Here is a 16,101-nt window from a genome sequence, read left to right on the forward strand (position 1 = left end):
TTTTGGAAAGACTATGGCACTTTTATTTTTTTAAACTGCAGATCAAGAGATTAAGGCCCAGCTGCCAAAATATCTGGATGCCTAAAACTGCCTACGGGTGCTTAAACAATTTTTCAGAAGCATTTAAGTGTTTCTTTATCTTTAAACCCATATATTCAGTGCATTTTGAAAGAACCCTTTGGACTAGACTTCACTCTGGTGGTAGCTTACTTTCCCTTTTGTGCTCACCAACATGCTCACAAATTAGAACTCAGTTATAGAAATAACCTTTTAAAGCATGGAAGATGCAGACTTAGAAACGGACAGGTTTAAGATTGTACACTGGTCAAGTACTAGTCAGGAAGAACTGCAGCTGACTCTTTAAAAGGAGAAGCACTATACAAAAATTAATGTTTACTCTCAACACCACGCGAGGTAGAGGTACTTTACAAATGGAGAAACTTTGAGTACAGGAATGTAGATGGAATAAGGCAACACAAAGTACAATGCAAAATCAGGAACAAAACTGCTTCATTAAAGTCTATTTTCCTGTGTGAAACAGTATTTATCTTTAGAGTGGCCTTGAAGATAATAAACACAACTGAAACCAGCCTTTTAAAGTGAACAAAGTACTTTGTATAAAAATATGGAAAGCAGCATGACTTGCTAAATAATCTAGTATATGAAACACCTAGAACTATGTACTTTAGTACAAATGAAGTTAAACCTAAGTGGATAAAAGTTATTAGCACCCTACAGTAAGTTTATTACATTCAATTTTCTCCCAAGGAGTGTAACTCAGGCTAGTGAAGCAAAAGTGGTTCTACACGTTTTTCCTCATCTCACTCCCCACAGCCATTCTGGAAAAGGCTGTAGAAGGGATATTTTGTAGTTCAGTATCATAGCTAGTATTCACTCAATAGAGCTTTGAAATAAGTAGTTCACTCCTACTGTATAAAGCGCTCTCAGGTCACTCACACAGAGTTCCACCATGGAAAATACCTATGTTTCAAATTAATCGCATTCCTTTTATAAATCCATTCTAAAATAAGGTAAACAGTACTGCCAGTTCAGATCCAGTTTACTTGTTTTTCTTCAGGGGTTTAACGAAAACTCCTTATAATAGTGGAAAGGACAAATTAAAGTCAGTCACCATTGCCGCCCTAATTACAAAGTTTAATACAGCAAGAGTCCTAAAGTCAGAACCATATGAACGAAGGAAGAAAGCTTTTGCTGTAAACAGATGTCTAAAGAAACAACATGTTGTGCATAAAGGGTATGTAGTCTTCAAGGAGAGTTTGGGTTTTCTGCTTTTAATTCTTACTGCTTAAACAATTGCTGCAGTCTTGTGTTACTCAGAAAAATGTATGAATTAATGAAAATAAGCAATATTTTATTTCAATACCAGATTTATGGTTTGTGTGTTACACTGGGGCTGGCTTGACTGGTATTAAACAGATATGTCTGAAACAAAATAACATAAATTAGACATGTCATGGGACATGTACAATTAATTTCTACTAAAATGTGGATGATTAAACCCACTTCTACGCCAATTCTTTTCCACTTTTAATGGTGACAGTGACTAGTATTTTAGTATGAGGGTAAAGTTCAATAAAAGATACAAGGACAGCCATACAACTCAACGATAATGTTTGCACAGCTTCCAATTCCACTGTGAAAATATACCCCCTCCAAAATAGAAATAGGCACTTCATCTCTAAAAATGAAGCACGCTCTTGTTCTTCAGTCATCATCAACAGTTGGCTTGATTGTCACTCCTCTTCTGATTTGACCCCAACCAATTAAACTGCAAAAAGAAAAAGTTTGTGTTACTCTTAGCAGTAGTCAGAAATATTGAGGATAAATCAACATTCTGTCATTCTTTATGCTTTCAGTTCTCACATTTTGAATTTTCTCCACCTCTCTGCCACGCAACATATCCTACATGATCTAAGACTGGTGTTCCTGTTTGAGATAAAGTAGAATCAGTTTTCTAACTTCAGCTCAGGCTCATCTAAGTAACTTCATTTTCTGAAAGTTAACTGCATGTTTTTCAGACAGTGTTTCTGTCTAGAAATGATAACACAGGACAGTGGTATCTGGAAAGACCACTGCTTATACTTATTCCTGTAGTAACCAAAGCCATCCTCAAGCTGACAGAGTGCCATAAGTCAAAGAGGCAAAAATGGCTGCACCTGCAGGGAGGAGTGGACAGGACAGGTGACCCCAAACCAACCAACAGAGTATTCCATCCCATATACATCATACTTAGTATAAAACTGAGAGATCATGAGGGGCTCGCTCCGCTTCAATGGCCAATGTCCAGTCAGGACTTTGTCTGTCTGTTTGCCTCTAATCTCAGACCCATGCATTCCTGAATCCAGACCCTGAGCCCAGCCCCTTTCTGCCACCTCTCCTGCCTGCCCTGCAGCATCTGTGGTGACATACAGTGATCAAGGGGTTAGGTGGGATGCAATTTGTATATTTTTATGTATTCTATTCATTTTCTTATTAATAGTATTTTCTTCATTACTATTTCATCAAAGCTGTTTTATTTTCCAACCCACAAGTCTTCTCCTCTCACTTCCTTTTCCCTTTCAGTTTCCTTATGTTGTCCCTTTGCCTTTTTAACACTGCCTAGAAGGCAACTTTTTAATTACAGGATCTTTATAGCAGGCTGGCACTACTTGTCCACCCCAAACACCAGAGACAAACGGACTTTTTTGGCAAAATTTGGTCATGTTTTTCCAAGTGGGAACTAATCTACAGAAGCAACAAAACTCACATCAAAATTTACACAAGCTGCCAGCCTAAAGCTCAAGAAACACATTGTTTACAACATAGTTTCTCCTCTTCCTCCTTCAGCTTTCCCTGACTTAATTTCAGTCCTAGATTTTGGCTTGGTGTCCCACCCCACTCTGTTCAAGAGATGTATTTTTCTTGGGTTTTTTTTTCAGGGAGTAATCTCTTCCTTATTTTGTCAACTAGCTCTGAGACAGCAAACACTGAATTCTCCTCTGTTCCCTCCTGTTGATCTGAATAAAGAAACACAAATCCCCACGTTTAAAGCTTGATTCTTTTTTAGACGGTAGGGACTTCTTGTATAAATGGGTACATTCCCTATACTCTTCTCTCATACTACAACAGCTGTGCAGGGTCAATGAATCTAAACACCCTTATGTTCTCACCATATTCATGTAGTCTTTTGGAACACATAATAGGTATAGTATGAATAATCATCTAAAGAGAAGTACGGCACAAAGCTTAAAGAGAACCATAAACCAACCCTGCTTGCCATTGTCAGCCTCCCGATGGTCCTGTGTAGTCAGCCATTTTATACTTCAAATTTGAAGGGGTCAATCCCTTTGATACTTTTTTCTGTCCTCCATGCTCATAGTACTCAAAATAATTGAGCCTTAGAACGTCCTTCCTTCACACCCCTGCTATTACTTCAAAGTTGCATTACAAGTCACATACAGCTCCACAGGTTGAACATAACTGACTTAGGTGGGTATGAACACAGGCTTTGGCTTAGCAGCACTAGAATTTTGAAACCGTGCTGCCCAGATAGTCTACTTTTAGCTCACTTACAGCATGGCTGTTTCAGCAGCAGACCAAACTCAGATGTTTCCTTGTCTGGTAAGTAAGGGATATGTACCCATTACAATACTACTTTTAAAAGGCTCGAAATGAAGCACAGTAATGGTGTCAATGTGCTAGAAGAATCCAGTGGAATTTTAAAAACAGACACAGCTTACCTATTCAAGAGCAAAATCAGATACATGTATTTTTTAGTAACAATATACCAACAAGGTACTTCACTAATTTAGCACCAACTTACCGCCAGTGTTTCTCAACTCTTCGACTCAGGGCAATTTTTTCTCCCACTTCTGTGCATACTGGATTAGTTAGCACAATCTTCCCCAAATCAGCCTTTACTGCACTGACTCTCCCTCCAGTAGATAAAGATCCTATGTTTACCATTAAAACTTCATTCTTTGATAATTTTTGCACCTGAAAAAAGATATACAAAGCTCTGAAACAAACGCTTTAGTATGTGAAACAACGTATCACAGACAATATTGAGTATCTTCTGTTACCAATATGCCACAGAGAAGATATAGCTGAGAAATGCAAAAGCTATAAATAGTCCTCGACATTAACCATGCATAACAGTTTCAGAGTGGATTAAGTTTATATGTGAAGGACAAATACATAAGTATGTTGCACATGTAGTTGTTCAGGTATCACAGATTCTTACTACAGTCTAGTTTCTTGAAATTTCTGTTTTCTATAAGGCATACTGAAGATCGCAGATCCTATGTTAAAAGCTCAAATAGCCTCAGATATTGCTACAAACTGCATTGTTATGCTCTTAAATAATCTGGATACTCTCATTTCCCTTATGCCTACATAAATCATAACGATTTCTCAAAATAAATCATTTCACAGGATAAAGAAGGCACTGAAGCTCTTATCTTATCGTTGCATGAAGTGGTTCATAAGAGTTTAATGCCAACAGTGAAAATTATGATCTTTTATTTTGAATTGGGTACAACAGATCATGGAAAACGACCATGCTGCGCATCAAGTTCAGTTTCTTTCAACTACAGTGTTTCAAAAATACTGAGCTTTAAAAAGTTCTTCAGAGAAAGAATCTACAAAAATCACATAAGAAATAGATCAGTGTATATATCAGATGTGTATAAAAGTAATTATTGCACAAATGAACAGACTGACAGTAAAAGAAAACAATTACCAGTATGTTTAGAAGAATATTTACCTTCAGGACACATACTTTATGCTACTTTAACCTACTCTGGTATGAGTGCCTACTCCTCTGAAAAGCATTCTTCTATAATATTAAATAAGCAGATAAGTTTTGTGACAAGAAGAGACAAAAGTAATACATAAACAAGAAGATGTACGTACTAGTAAAACAGCATAAGAAGATAAATTAGGACAAAAAAAGAGGTACAGACCTTCGCAGCTTTCTTGTCTCCTTCAGTGCGCACACCTAACAGTCGTCTCAGCAAGAAATAGGAAATCTCTAGCTCTGTAAATATTTCTGGCAGTGCTCCAACTGCACCAAGAACCTGACCTACCATTCGGTCAGCTCGACACAAAGTCGGATCAATCTTGGTTCCAACACCTACAACACAACAGGGGAAACCACAAGGAGTAACTGAAAGGTAGCTGTCACATTTAAGTATTAAAATAATTTAATTATTAGAAAGTACAAACTGAGAATGTACTGGGAACTCCCTGTTGCCTGGAGAGCCCTTTCAAAACGTCAGCAAGACTATGAGCTCTGTCTAAAGAGATGGATGAAATATTCTGTTAAAACCAGTACAATTAATGATGCAAGCTGAGCTCAGCTGGCCAGGAAAATTATTTATTTAATATCTGATTTTCATGCTCATGTTGCCTCTGTCTACATATGATTTATTTAAAATTGTTTACAGCCTTTTTGTTTACTATACCCAAGTTAATTATTGAATGAAGTCACTTGTTTTCAATAAGCATGAAGAAAGAAATTGTTTCATAAAGGAATATTCTTACCTATAAGACCTCCTGGAGCAGCATATTGCAGATCATTGTGCTCCGCAAAGAGTGACACAATTTTGGAAAAGATTGGCTTGCACATGAGTTTTCCTTCACTGTCCTTGGACACTATACCAGGCCGGACCTCAATTTCCTGACCCACCTAATTACAAATGTTAGAGTAATTAACTGACTGTTTCACAGGAACATAAAGCTAATCACTAGTCACAGATAAGACCTACTTATGCCAATATCTGCTATTTACAAAAAAACATCATCCTAGGCTACTGTAGAACTTCTAGGACTTTTGTTGTACTGTTTACTGCATATCAAACAAAAGTGAAAGCTCTGCATCTTATAGCCAATATAACAATTTTGTATCAAAGACAACTTAGAAAATTGCTGTAGCAAAGGATATTTATCAGGAATAGTCCCAGAACGCAAATTTTAGTTTATTTGTTTTAAATATTTCAACTAGAAATGGTAGCGCACCGAGAAAAATTGAGTTAATTGAATCTGTGTAACTGATCAGCATCAATGAACTGCAAAACAAAGAACATTCAAGCTGTATAAATGTTCAAAGACATAGTTCGCTTTCCAGTCTAACAGAGCAACTTTGAAAGTTTCTATCTGTTGACAGTACCCCACAAATAATATTGAAACCCACAGAATACGTAAATGGAGACGTGTAACCTGTGGGAACTCACACACCTCAGAGGTACCTTTAAAGTTCTCTTGCTCCCCTCTTCCCTCTCCCAATAATTCAGGCAGTGGTAAGACAGGAAAAAATTATCTCCTTCAATTTTTGTAAGCAGTAAGTATTGTTATTAGCAGAAGGTAAGACTATGGTAACAAAAGTACGTATAAAAAAGTAAAAATCTGTGATTCCTGTTCTGGTATTTTAAAACAGGAAAGTAAAAATGAAGCACAGAAAGAATGATGCCATCTGTATTCTAGTTTTAAAAGCATTAAATTATACAGTCTCATTTTGTACGAAGCACGCAAAAACTCTCCTCATTATTATTACAGATCTCCAGAAAAAAAAAAGGGAAAAGGTTACCTTTAAAACACCTTTTAGGATACTGCCACCAGCAACACCCCCCTTAAGGTCATCAACTTCACAGCCAGGCTTGTTGACATCAAAAGATCTAATTACTGAAAAGAATAGACCATAACCAACTTTAATATAAAGATCGCTTTTTTAAGGAATTAGTGCCTTACTTTAGCAAGTTTGCATCTCTTTTCTTATTAAGGCATACGCAAACAAATATTATAAAAACATAATTCAGGGATAACACTGACAAATATTTTATTGCGAATTTTTAAGTATATGGTTGAATTTATTCTCAAAATTATTTAAGCTGCTTTTATACATAAACGGCTTTTAAAACTGTTTCTGCATAGCAAAAATTAAGCTAAATATCAGTATATGAAAAGCAAAGCTGTATTAACCAACTACATTAAAAAACCTCCTCTAATATTGACAACGTCAATTGTGAATACTGTAACCTTCTTTTAATGTAGTCAATTCTTATGCATTCTGACCATAAGTTCTGTAGGTCACCTATGTTTTGCAGGGGAGGAAAATGGCCAACAAAGGAATTCATTGTAATGGAAACGAATTTCAAAATATGCTGGACAAAAACTGAGACTTTCGAGAGATGGGACTCTAACACAGAAAACTTACATGGGCTACAAGATTTTCATGGAAATAATTTAATTTTCAAATCCAACAGTATGTGAATGCTTCATTAAATAAACTTACATTCCCTTAGTTGCCAGGAAGTTAAGATACACATTTCTAATTTAGTGCTGTTATACACATAGAATACACACAAACCCCATCAATTACTTTAAACAGATTTAACAATTAACTACGAACAAATAACAGAGCTCTCAGAAAATACACAAGTTTTAAAATAAGAGCACGCTAAAATGTCCCTTTTAAACCTGCCTCTTTAGAGCATTCAGCAGCAAACTATTCTAAGTGTAGGTACAGGCAGGAGACAGTTAGCCATGAAAGCCCAGACCTAAGCATTTACTTACCAATAAGCCTTGGTTCAGATGTGAAGTCTCGCAAAGGGACTGGGATCTTCTTCACTATATACTCGCAAACTACCTCAATGTTGTATTTCAGCTGTGCTGAGATTGGAATTATTGGAGCTCCTTCTGCAACTGTTCCTGAAGTAAGATCAACATCAAGCCTTAATATAGTATTTACAGCAACACGACCAAGTGTTCTGCCATTGTTAAAAGTACTAATGAACTTCAAGGCACATATTGTTTTCTACAAAGCAGCAGGAATCAGACCATCTAACCTTTCCCTTCAACATTTTAGCTCAAACCAGCCAGACCTACTTTTTGAGGCAGTCATGCTGCCTCTGGATAAACGTGTACTGAAAGCTTTATAGTTGCTCTCCGAACATTGTGAAAGATAATCTTCTGCTCTAAGGAAGAATTCACTTCTTAAATTGTGATCAGAATATTCTTAAGATAACTTTCTCAGAGAGATCAGATATCTCAGTATTTGATAGAATGGTACTAATTCCAGTACAGATTTCATTCTGACTGAAATTCCTATCAATGTAATGATTTATGTTTTCCAAGTTTTGCAATACAAATACATATTTTACAAAAACCCTAATTTTATGGAATGATTCTTGTCGTTATCTTGTTTAATATTACTAGTTTTAATTACATCTACATTTCCTGTGATAACTCTAGTTCTCATACAAAGAACTACAAATTTACGTATTAAACCACTCTGACATAGCTGTTATGAACACTTTATGTAAGGCAACGATTCTTAACCATAATAGAGAGACCAACTAAATTTGATGGTGACAATTTAGCTTGGCAGCTTTTCACATACCCTGGCTAAAGCAGATAAGCAGGGAAAACAGCGAAAGATCCTGGGAAAACAGAAACCCAAAGCACTACATGAAAGTTCAGCAGAACTTTATGGACAGAGTAGGATAACCCTGTCTGAACTGGAGTGAGAGTGATGACAAAACAATCTTCTGTGATTCAATAAAAGTAACTAATGCATTTATACCTACAAGATGCTGCTAAAAAGTATTGCTTCATTCTCTCCTGCACTGCAGTAAAATCACTGTACAATCTCTAGCAAAAAAAAAAAAAAACCAAAAAAAAACCAATCCAAGAAGAGACAGTAGCAAGAAAAAAACCACAAATTCCATGAAAGATAGTAGACAAGAGCCATTGCTATCCAAGAGCTCTGACCAACAGCCATAACACCATTGTGTATGTAAGCAGTACTGCAACAGGCAAGAAGCACTGCCTTTTAGATTAGGTCTAGTTTTTCAATTAATAGACTAGGTACATCAGAATTGTCTAAAAGAGGAGCTTTCCTATGAGCATACAGAAAATCACTATTTCCATGTCCCAACACTGACAAATTTCGACCGCTAACTGTATTTCTGCTGTTGAAAACTTACCTTGTACAAATGCAAGAATCTGTTCATATTGTTCTTTAGCCTGGCTCTCCTTCACCAAATCAATCTTATTCTGTAGAATCAAAATGTGTTTCAGTTTCATGATTTCTATAGCAGCTAGATGTTCTGAGGTCTGGGGTTGAGGGCAGGACTCATTGCCAGCTGAAAGAAAGAGTGACTGCAGTATAGAAACTATAAAGACAGCCAAAATTGCTATAGTGAGTGTTCCTATAGTGAGGAACACTTAACTTTCTATCGTATCTTTATAAAAAGAAGAGTCACCTCTCTGTATGCTACACATGAAGCATCCAAGTTAATAAGCACCTATTCTTCCCCAGAACTGCTGGCTGTAGCATTCACACAACATATAACAGATGAGAGGTTGCCAGAGTGGTTTCCCCATTCTAATTGCTCCCAATAGAAACACACAGCTATAATTCCCAAAGACACTGACAGCTAACTTGTGCCTACCGGACTTATTCCATCCTTTTGGTTTTCAGACAACTCAGTACTGACTGCAGCATAGTGGACAATTCACCTTTCAATAACTATCTTAAAATTCTATGGTATTTTCTTATTACTAAAAGCATAAAAACACAAAGATCCCCAAATTCTGTAACATACAATATATATCAAGTATGTGAACAGGGCATTTATCAGCATGGTTTAGATTTCAATCATCCAGGAAGCCTGTCATTTGTCCTGAAATGACATCACAGTGCTTAATCTCACTTGAAGTTTGGTCTATCACACTTTCTAGATGTAAAGAGGCAGAAAGAATGACAGCACATCAGCTGTCTCAGACTATTTAAACTACAATGCTTGAAGCTGTTTTTCTTGTTTGTTGACACACCCTACCTAAAGATCATTACTAATCTTCACTGCAAAGCATTATGTTGTTCTATAAACATATAAAAATCAGTTCTACTCACTTTGTGTGCAGAGCAGAAAAAAAATGGCTGAAACAAGATAAAACTCCTGTACCTTGATTTTACCTGTATTCCTCTGGATTTTGTTTGTACTTATGTTTTGGGACCCTCCTGTATGACAAAGGCTACATATTTAAAGCAAACTGAAGCTTCAGAGAAACTCAAAACGCACCTGTAACTAATCTGTTTCCATAAAATGATCTCAATTTTACAGTACGACAGCACTACAAGGTCTCATCTTACCTAACTAATCTCCTATCAATTGGACCAGCTACCAGACTAATGAGTATGTATAGTGATGTTTTAAGAAACCCAGCATTTCTGTTGTAGCACCACATGACTTTCTTAAGCACATCTCAAAGCATTCACTTGTTTAAATCACTCCCCACTAAATTTTAAAACCCACATAAAGTTGCTTCATGAGGTTAAAAATTAGAGCTCTGCTTTTGTGTAGCAATCATTACCTATCAACAGTAAAGCTGCATCCATTACCGCTGCACCGTTCAACATAGTAGCCATCAAAATATCGTGGCCAGGACAATCCACAAAAGAGACGTGCCTGTTGTAGAAAAAGGTTACAAAGAAGTCTAAAAGCCAGTTATATAAACAATTCCTCCCATTTACACAAGTGTCTAGGCAGACATGAGAGTTAAAGAACATCCTTAAAACAGGTAGATAAACAAGCATTTCAAGACAGGTGCTAAAAAGTAATACCTTGAAAGCAGTTTGAAAAGAGTTCTAAAAGAACAGAGACTACTGAATAGTTTTTCTGACGTTTTTTCCGATTCAAGTTCTGTAGCCATATTAGGTACTGCTTTTGTATTTCAAATTTACTTGTAAATTGGACTAGGTTTAAATGCACTAGAATAGAAAAAAAGACACAACACACAGGATTTTTCTTATACCCTTTCACAGACTTTTTAAAAGATGTCACCCATTTTCCAATTTTAGAAAATTACACGTCTTTAATTACATGGTTATAATTGCACTTCATTTCAAAGATTTATCTACAGAGACAACGTTACAGCTCTTGGTTCCGACCTTGTGATTTTATTGTGCAGACCATAATAATCGATTCACTGTAATCTTGCCTGAACCTATTTAGTGACGAATCTTCCTTTCCTGGTAGCATGCCACTGAAACGCAAAGGACCAAATTGTGCTTTGCTAACAGTGCTAAAAACCTACTGTAAGCAAATAAACAGTAAAATAAAGAATCCAAAGCTTTTAACCAATAGCTTAACTACGGCTGCATGATCTTCACATCCCAACAGAAGCTATTGTTTGAACTAGTGCTCTATTGGGAATCTGAAAAGAGGAAGGAAACTCGTGATTACAGCACTATGTGCATTTTATACAGAAGCATGAACTAGGAATTTTGTTGTAAAACAGTCTTCATGACTGAACATTTGAGCAATTGTTGTAAAGACCCATATAAATCTGCTGTGGTCATTATATGTCCACAACGACCATGCTACGCTTTATTAGAAATGAAGTAAATAAAGAACATTTGGCCTCCAGTTAGAGGCCTGATCTCTCATTTGAGCATTAGGCTTTTAAATATTCACTTTAAGAATTCTGAAAACTGTTGTTTCTAGGAAGAAAAAGCTTAAAAGCTCACCCTCCAGAAAGGGATTTTATAGATGCTTTTAGGACGTCTGCTTTAGTTCTCATTCTAGTGGCTTTAAAATGTACATCTATGAATAGCAGAAATATTTCGCTTCAGAGTCCTGCAAATACCCAAGGACAGAAGACACAGTTGTGTTCTACCGTGGACTATGTGCATCACGATTAACAATAAAATGCAGTTTAGGTGACGCCTTTGATCAGGGGTGCCCAGCATGTAAGAACACATGGTCTGCCGTAACGTGTTCAGCCTGCAGCTCAATCCCGCCTATTTTCAGTTATGTGAAAGGAAGCAAACACAACTCATACCATCCATCTTACAGCAGTTACCTCACTAGCTTAAAGTTCCCTTTGGTGCCAGGAATATCTGTAGGGAACTCATCTGGGGTGCTACTTCCACAGGATCGGTAACACTCAGGCCTGGAACAGCTTGGGTCATCCAGCTTGTAAATCTGTAAGTAGTTTATAAAAATTGAGAAAAGGCTGAATTCATCAAGTTTGTTACTCATAAGCTTAAATCCACCCTGAAATTAACCAGCAACATATTTGCTACATTTATAATAATGACTCACCTTTGCATTAGCATAACCCAGCTTGATGGTGATATTTCTTTCCAGTTCATTTTTAAATCTGACAGTATGAACTCCAGATATAGCTTTGACTACTGTTGACTTTCCATGGGCTACATGGCCAATTGTACCTGTGTTTTAAAAGCAAATGTTTGTCAATAAACAACTGCTTAATTTTGTGCAATGTTCCACTATGATCAATACATGATTACCCCAAACTCTCTGTAGCCAGTAAGTCCAGAGCTCCCATCGGGAGTATGTATGGGTTTCATAATCATTTTTGTTTGAACAAACAAGATTCTAAATTGAGCTGCCAACGGACATATCTTTGCATTTTCATTCCAACACTTAAAATTAAGATAAAAAAAACTTTGTTTTAGCAACTATTTCCCACTTCATTCAACAGTGTTCTTAAAGTTGGTGCTTTTCACATTAAAAGGGTTTGACAAGTCCCGTGCCTTGATAAAACCACTTTATCTAAATTACTGTTTCAGCAAGAATGTTTTCACACAGGTACGATATGTTGCCGCATAAGCACCAGAAACAGACACATTAGTGCACCTCCCTTTTTTAGAAGCTTGTTTTTACCTATATTAATTGTTGCTTGTCTGCTGATGACTTCTGGTGAAAGAGGTGTCAGCTTGGTGACATCCTGTATAAGAGAAATATTTGAATTCATTAATCTTGTATCTAAATGTTTAGAGAGTACTATATGCAATTTCTTAAAATTTATTAAGTAGTTCTGTTTAGCAAAATTCAAGCAGCCTTATTAAAATAATTCTAAATGTGTTTTACAGTTTTTTTAAGTATGTGAAATAGGACCAGAAGTGAACAAAATCCTGACTGTAAATCAGTATATATTGTAAATCAAAACACCGACTGGAAATCAGTATGTGCCACAAGGCATTAAAGATGGAAGAAAATGAAACAAAAAACCTAAAAAGAAGCTCTAACACAAATAATATTATTACGTACCTACAAACTTAAACTCAAATTAACTTTCACTGGCTACATGGTTAATTGTGCCCATGTTTTAAAAACAAAGATTTGCCAATAAACAGTTGTTTAATTGGCATAAGGTTCCATTCCAGGCAATATATCATTACAACAAACACTTTGGAGTCAGTAAGTCCAGAGATTTAATTGGTACCATGGACTTAAATTTTTTTTTTTTTAGTGGCTAGTTTTTCCTATTCCAACTACCTGACAAAAAATTCTGCTGCCCTAAATAGACCGTTGCATGAACCTACTGGTAGTACCTGGCAAATCCAGAGGCTTATAAAAACATTCTGAAAGCTAAAAAAGAGACCTGTGAAAGAGCAGGGTTTTTTAAAAGCTGTTTGTCATAATACTGGCAAGTGTTGAAATCCACTGAAATGTTCCTCTGGACTATTTTTGCAACTGTTTACAGTTAATTTCCATCCTGCACCGAATTCAAATGGATGAACTGCTCACTTCAAGTAAAGATCCAAGATACCAAAAGATTCCTCAGTGCAAGACAGCATATAAGTATTTTACTAAGATATAAAATAACACAGACATATTGACATCAAACCACATATTGTTTACACTGTCACACACAGGTTCTGTGCATAACAATCAATTAAGCTTAAACTGTGGAAAGGCTTAAGCTCACTCATTCTGTTCTCAACTACTACATGAAGAAAATGTTTACATTCAAAACAAAACAAGTTTTGTCCACCTAACACAGGCAACTATATTTCTTGTATAGCTAACTTAAGCTGACTAAGTCAGCCATGGGAACATGACCTGCAGATGGCACCATCTAGTAGGGTGTCAGGCACTCAAGGGTATCGCAAATCCTGTCATGAAGAGAAATGCTCCTGGCGCACACAACTATGCACACATGCAATTTTGTCCTCAAGACTGGTATGAGGCTAAGTTCAGCTATAAGCATTCAAGGGCTAACTGAAAAAGTACAGAATGGGTTTTAAAGGTAATTCCTCCCAACCTCCAAACTAGGCTCATCTGTGCTCTTTTGGACTTGCAATTACCACGGTCAGCGAAGAACAGAAATAAACTTTCTGAAATTACTAACATGCTTCGCTAATGAATATCAACATTCTTAGCTATAACACAAAAGGAATTATTGAGCTCAAATGTCAAGAATATCAAACTTAATTACGTTAAAGACAAATAAGCCCTTCTACTTTGCTGAAAACTAAAGAGGGAGGCAGCAATAGGACTTTCAACACATTTTGTCTGAATATACAAGTAAAACAGTCCTGGTGAGCCATTTAATGGGCAAGACTACCCCAGGAAGAAACCACTGCAACTGATTTTCATGGTAACCAAGAAAATTTTCTTGGCAGACCAACCAAGACAGGGTTGGTGACCAATCTGCGTAGCCCGCTCGGGAAACAGAATGCCAGTTTATGGTTCTACTTCAGATAAGGAAAAGCCTTTAACACAACGAGGAAGGACAGCCCTTACAAGTAGGGAACTGCCTATCCCCACCATTGTCACACAGAATCACAGAATGACCGGAGCTGGAAAGGACCCATAGAATCACAGAATCCAGCTCTTGTCCCTGCATAGGACAAACCCAACATTAACACTATGTGTCAGAGGGTGTTGTCCAAGTGCTTCTTCAACATTGCCAAGTTTGGTGCATGACTGCTTCCCTAGGGAGCTTGTTCCAGTGCTCCACCACCCTCTGGGTGAAGAACCTTACCCTAATATCCAACCCAAACCTCCCCTGGCACATCCTCCTGCCATTTCCTTAGGTCTGTCACCAAAGACAAGAGATCAGCAGCAGTTCCTTCCCTTGTGAGGAAGCACTAACTGTGATGAGGTCTCCCCTTGGTCTCCTCCTTCTCCAGGCTGAAAAGACCAAGGGACTTTAGTTGCTCCTCATACAACTTCCCCTTCAGACCCTTCATCAACTTTGTGGCCTACCTCTGGACACTCTCCAATAGCTTGATATCCTTTTTATATTGTGGTGCCCAAAAGCCCACACCGCACGTGCTGGACAGTCGCCTCCCTCAACCACACAAAATCTTCCCCCACCAGGCCGGGATGCTAACATTTCAAGTCCCCAACTCAGGCCACGACCAACCCCTGCACCTTACGCAGCCACCTCAAGCTGCCGCGACCAGACCGGCCCGACCGGCTCCATGCCTCCTTCCACCCTTCCTCCTTCTTTCCTTTCACCATTCCTTCCCTCCTCCTTCCACCTTTCCACCTTCCTTCCACTGCCCCATTCCTCCTACCTTCCTTATAGGATCATAGAATAGTTTGGCTCGGAAAAGACCTTAAAGATCATACAATTTCACCTCCTCTGCCATATGCAGGGACACCTCCCACCAGATGAGGCTGCCCAAGGTGCCATCCAGCCTGGCCTTGAACACCTCCAGGGATGGGGCAGCCACAGCTTCCCTGGGCAACCTGTGCCAGTGCCTCACCACCCTCATGGTGAAGAAAATTTCCTTATGTCCAGTCTAAATCTGCTCCTCTCCAGTTTATACTCTTTCCCCCTCGTCTTACCGCTACAAGCCTTTGCGAGCAGCCCCTCCCCAGCTTTCCTGTAGCCCCTTCAGGTACTGGAAGGCCACCATGATGTCTCCTCGCAGCCTCCTCTTCTCCAGGCTGAAAAATCCTAACTGTCTCAGCCAGTCCTCCTAGGGAAGGTGCTCCAGCCCTTGGATCATCCTTGTCCCCTCCTCTGGGCCCGTTCCAACAGCTCCATACCCTTCTTAGGTCGAGGATTCGGGGACTCCCCCCCCACCCCGACACGCTGCCCTCAGCCGGCAATGGTGGGGCCCGTTCCCCTCGATGCCCTCGCGCTCCTGCCCCCCCCCCCGCCTCCCGCGCGCGCGGCCACGTGCCCCCCTCCCCGGCTCACCAAGGCGGCGAGGTCCTGCCGGCTGAGGTGCGGCTGCCCCAGAGTCACTCCCGCCTCGTCGCCCGCCATCTTGGACCCGAAGAGGAAGCCGGGGAGCCTCCACGCGGCCGCCTGACCCCGGGCTCCTCTCGG

The 16,101-nt window shown here is 38.6% G+C and overlaps 1 protein-coding gene across 1 annotated transcript; it reads right to left on the bottom strand.

The window, feature by feature from the left end:
- Positions 1–16,101, bottom strand: EIF2S3 (eukaryotic translation initiation factor 2 subunit gamma). Its single transcript, XM_069873674.1, has 12 exons — positions 15,970–16,101; positions 12,693–12,756; positions 12,108–12,235; positions 11,866–11,987; positions 10,375–10,469; positions 8,985–9,143; positions 7,573–7,707; positions 6,587–6,681; positions 5,545–5,689; positions 4,965–5,134; positions 3,824–3,996; positions 1–1,789 (listed from the first exon to the last, which is right to left on the bottom strand). Exons 1-12 carry the CDS (start codon positions 16,036–16,038, stop codon positions 1,726–1,728), a joined length of 1,419 nt encoding a protein of 472 aa, XP_069729775.1. The 5' UTR covers positions 16,039–16,101; the 3' UTR covers positions 1–1,725.

This window comes from Phaenicophaeus curvirostris, chromosome 1 (assembly GCF_032191515.1).
Source record: "Phaenicophaeus curvirostris isolate KB17595 chromosome 1, BPBGC_Pcur_1.0, whole genome shotgun sequence".
Taxonomy (NCBI): domain Eukaryota; kingdom Metazoa; phylum Chordata; class Aves; order Cuculiformes; family Cuculidae; genus Phaenicophaeus; species Phaenicophaeus curvirostris.

What these genes read in the sequence shown, in the direction of transcription:
- EIF2S3 (XM_069873674.1), bottom strand. Translation starts at nt 16,038, where the DNA reads ATGGCGGGCGACGAGGCGGGAGTGACTCTGGGGCAGCCGCACCTCAGC. An exon ending in GGCAGGACCTCGCCGCCTTG is followed by an intron (nt 12,757 to 15,969) that starts GTGAGCCGGGGA and finishes TCTCTTATACAG; the next exon opens with GATGTCACCAAGCTGACACC. An exon ending in GAGACAAGAAAGCTGCGAAG is followed by an intron (nt 3,997 to 4,964) that starts GTCTGTACCTCT and finishes ATCTTTTTTCAG; the next exon opens with GTGCAAAAATTATCAAAGAA.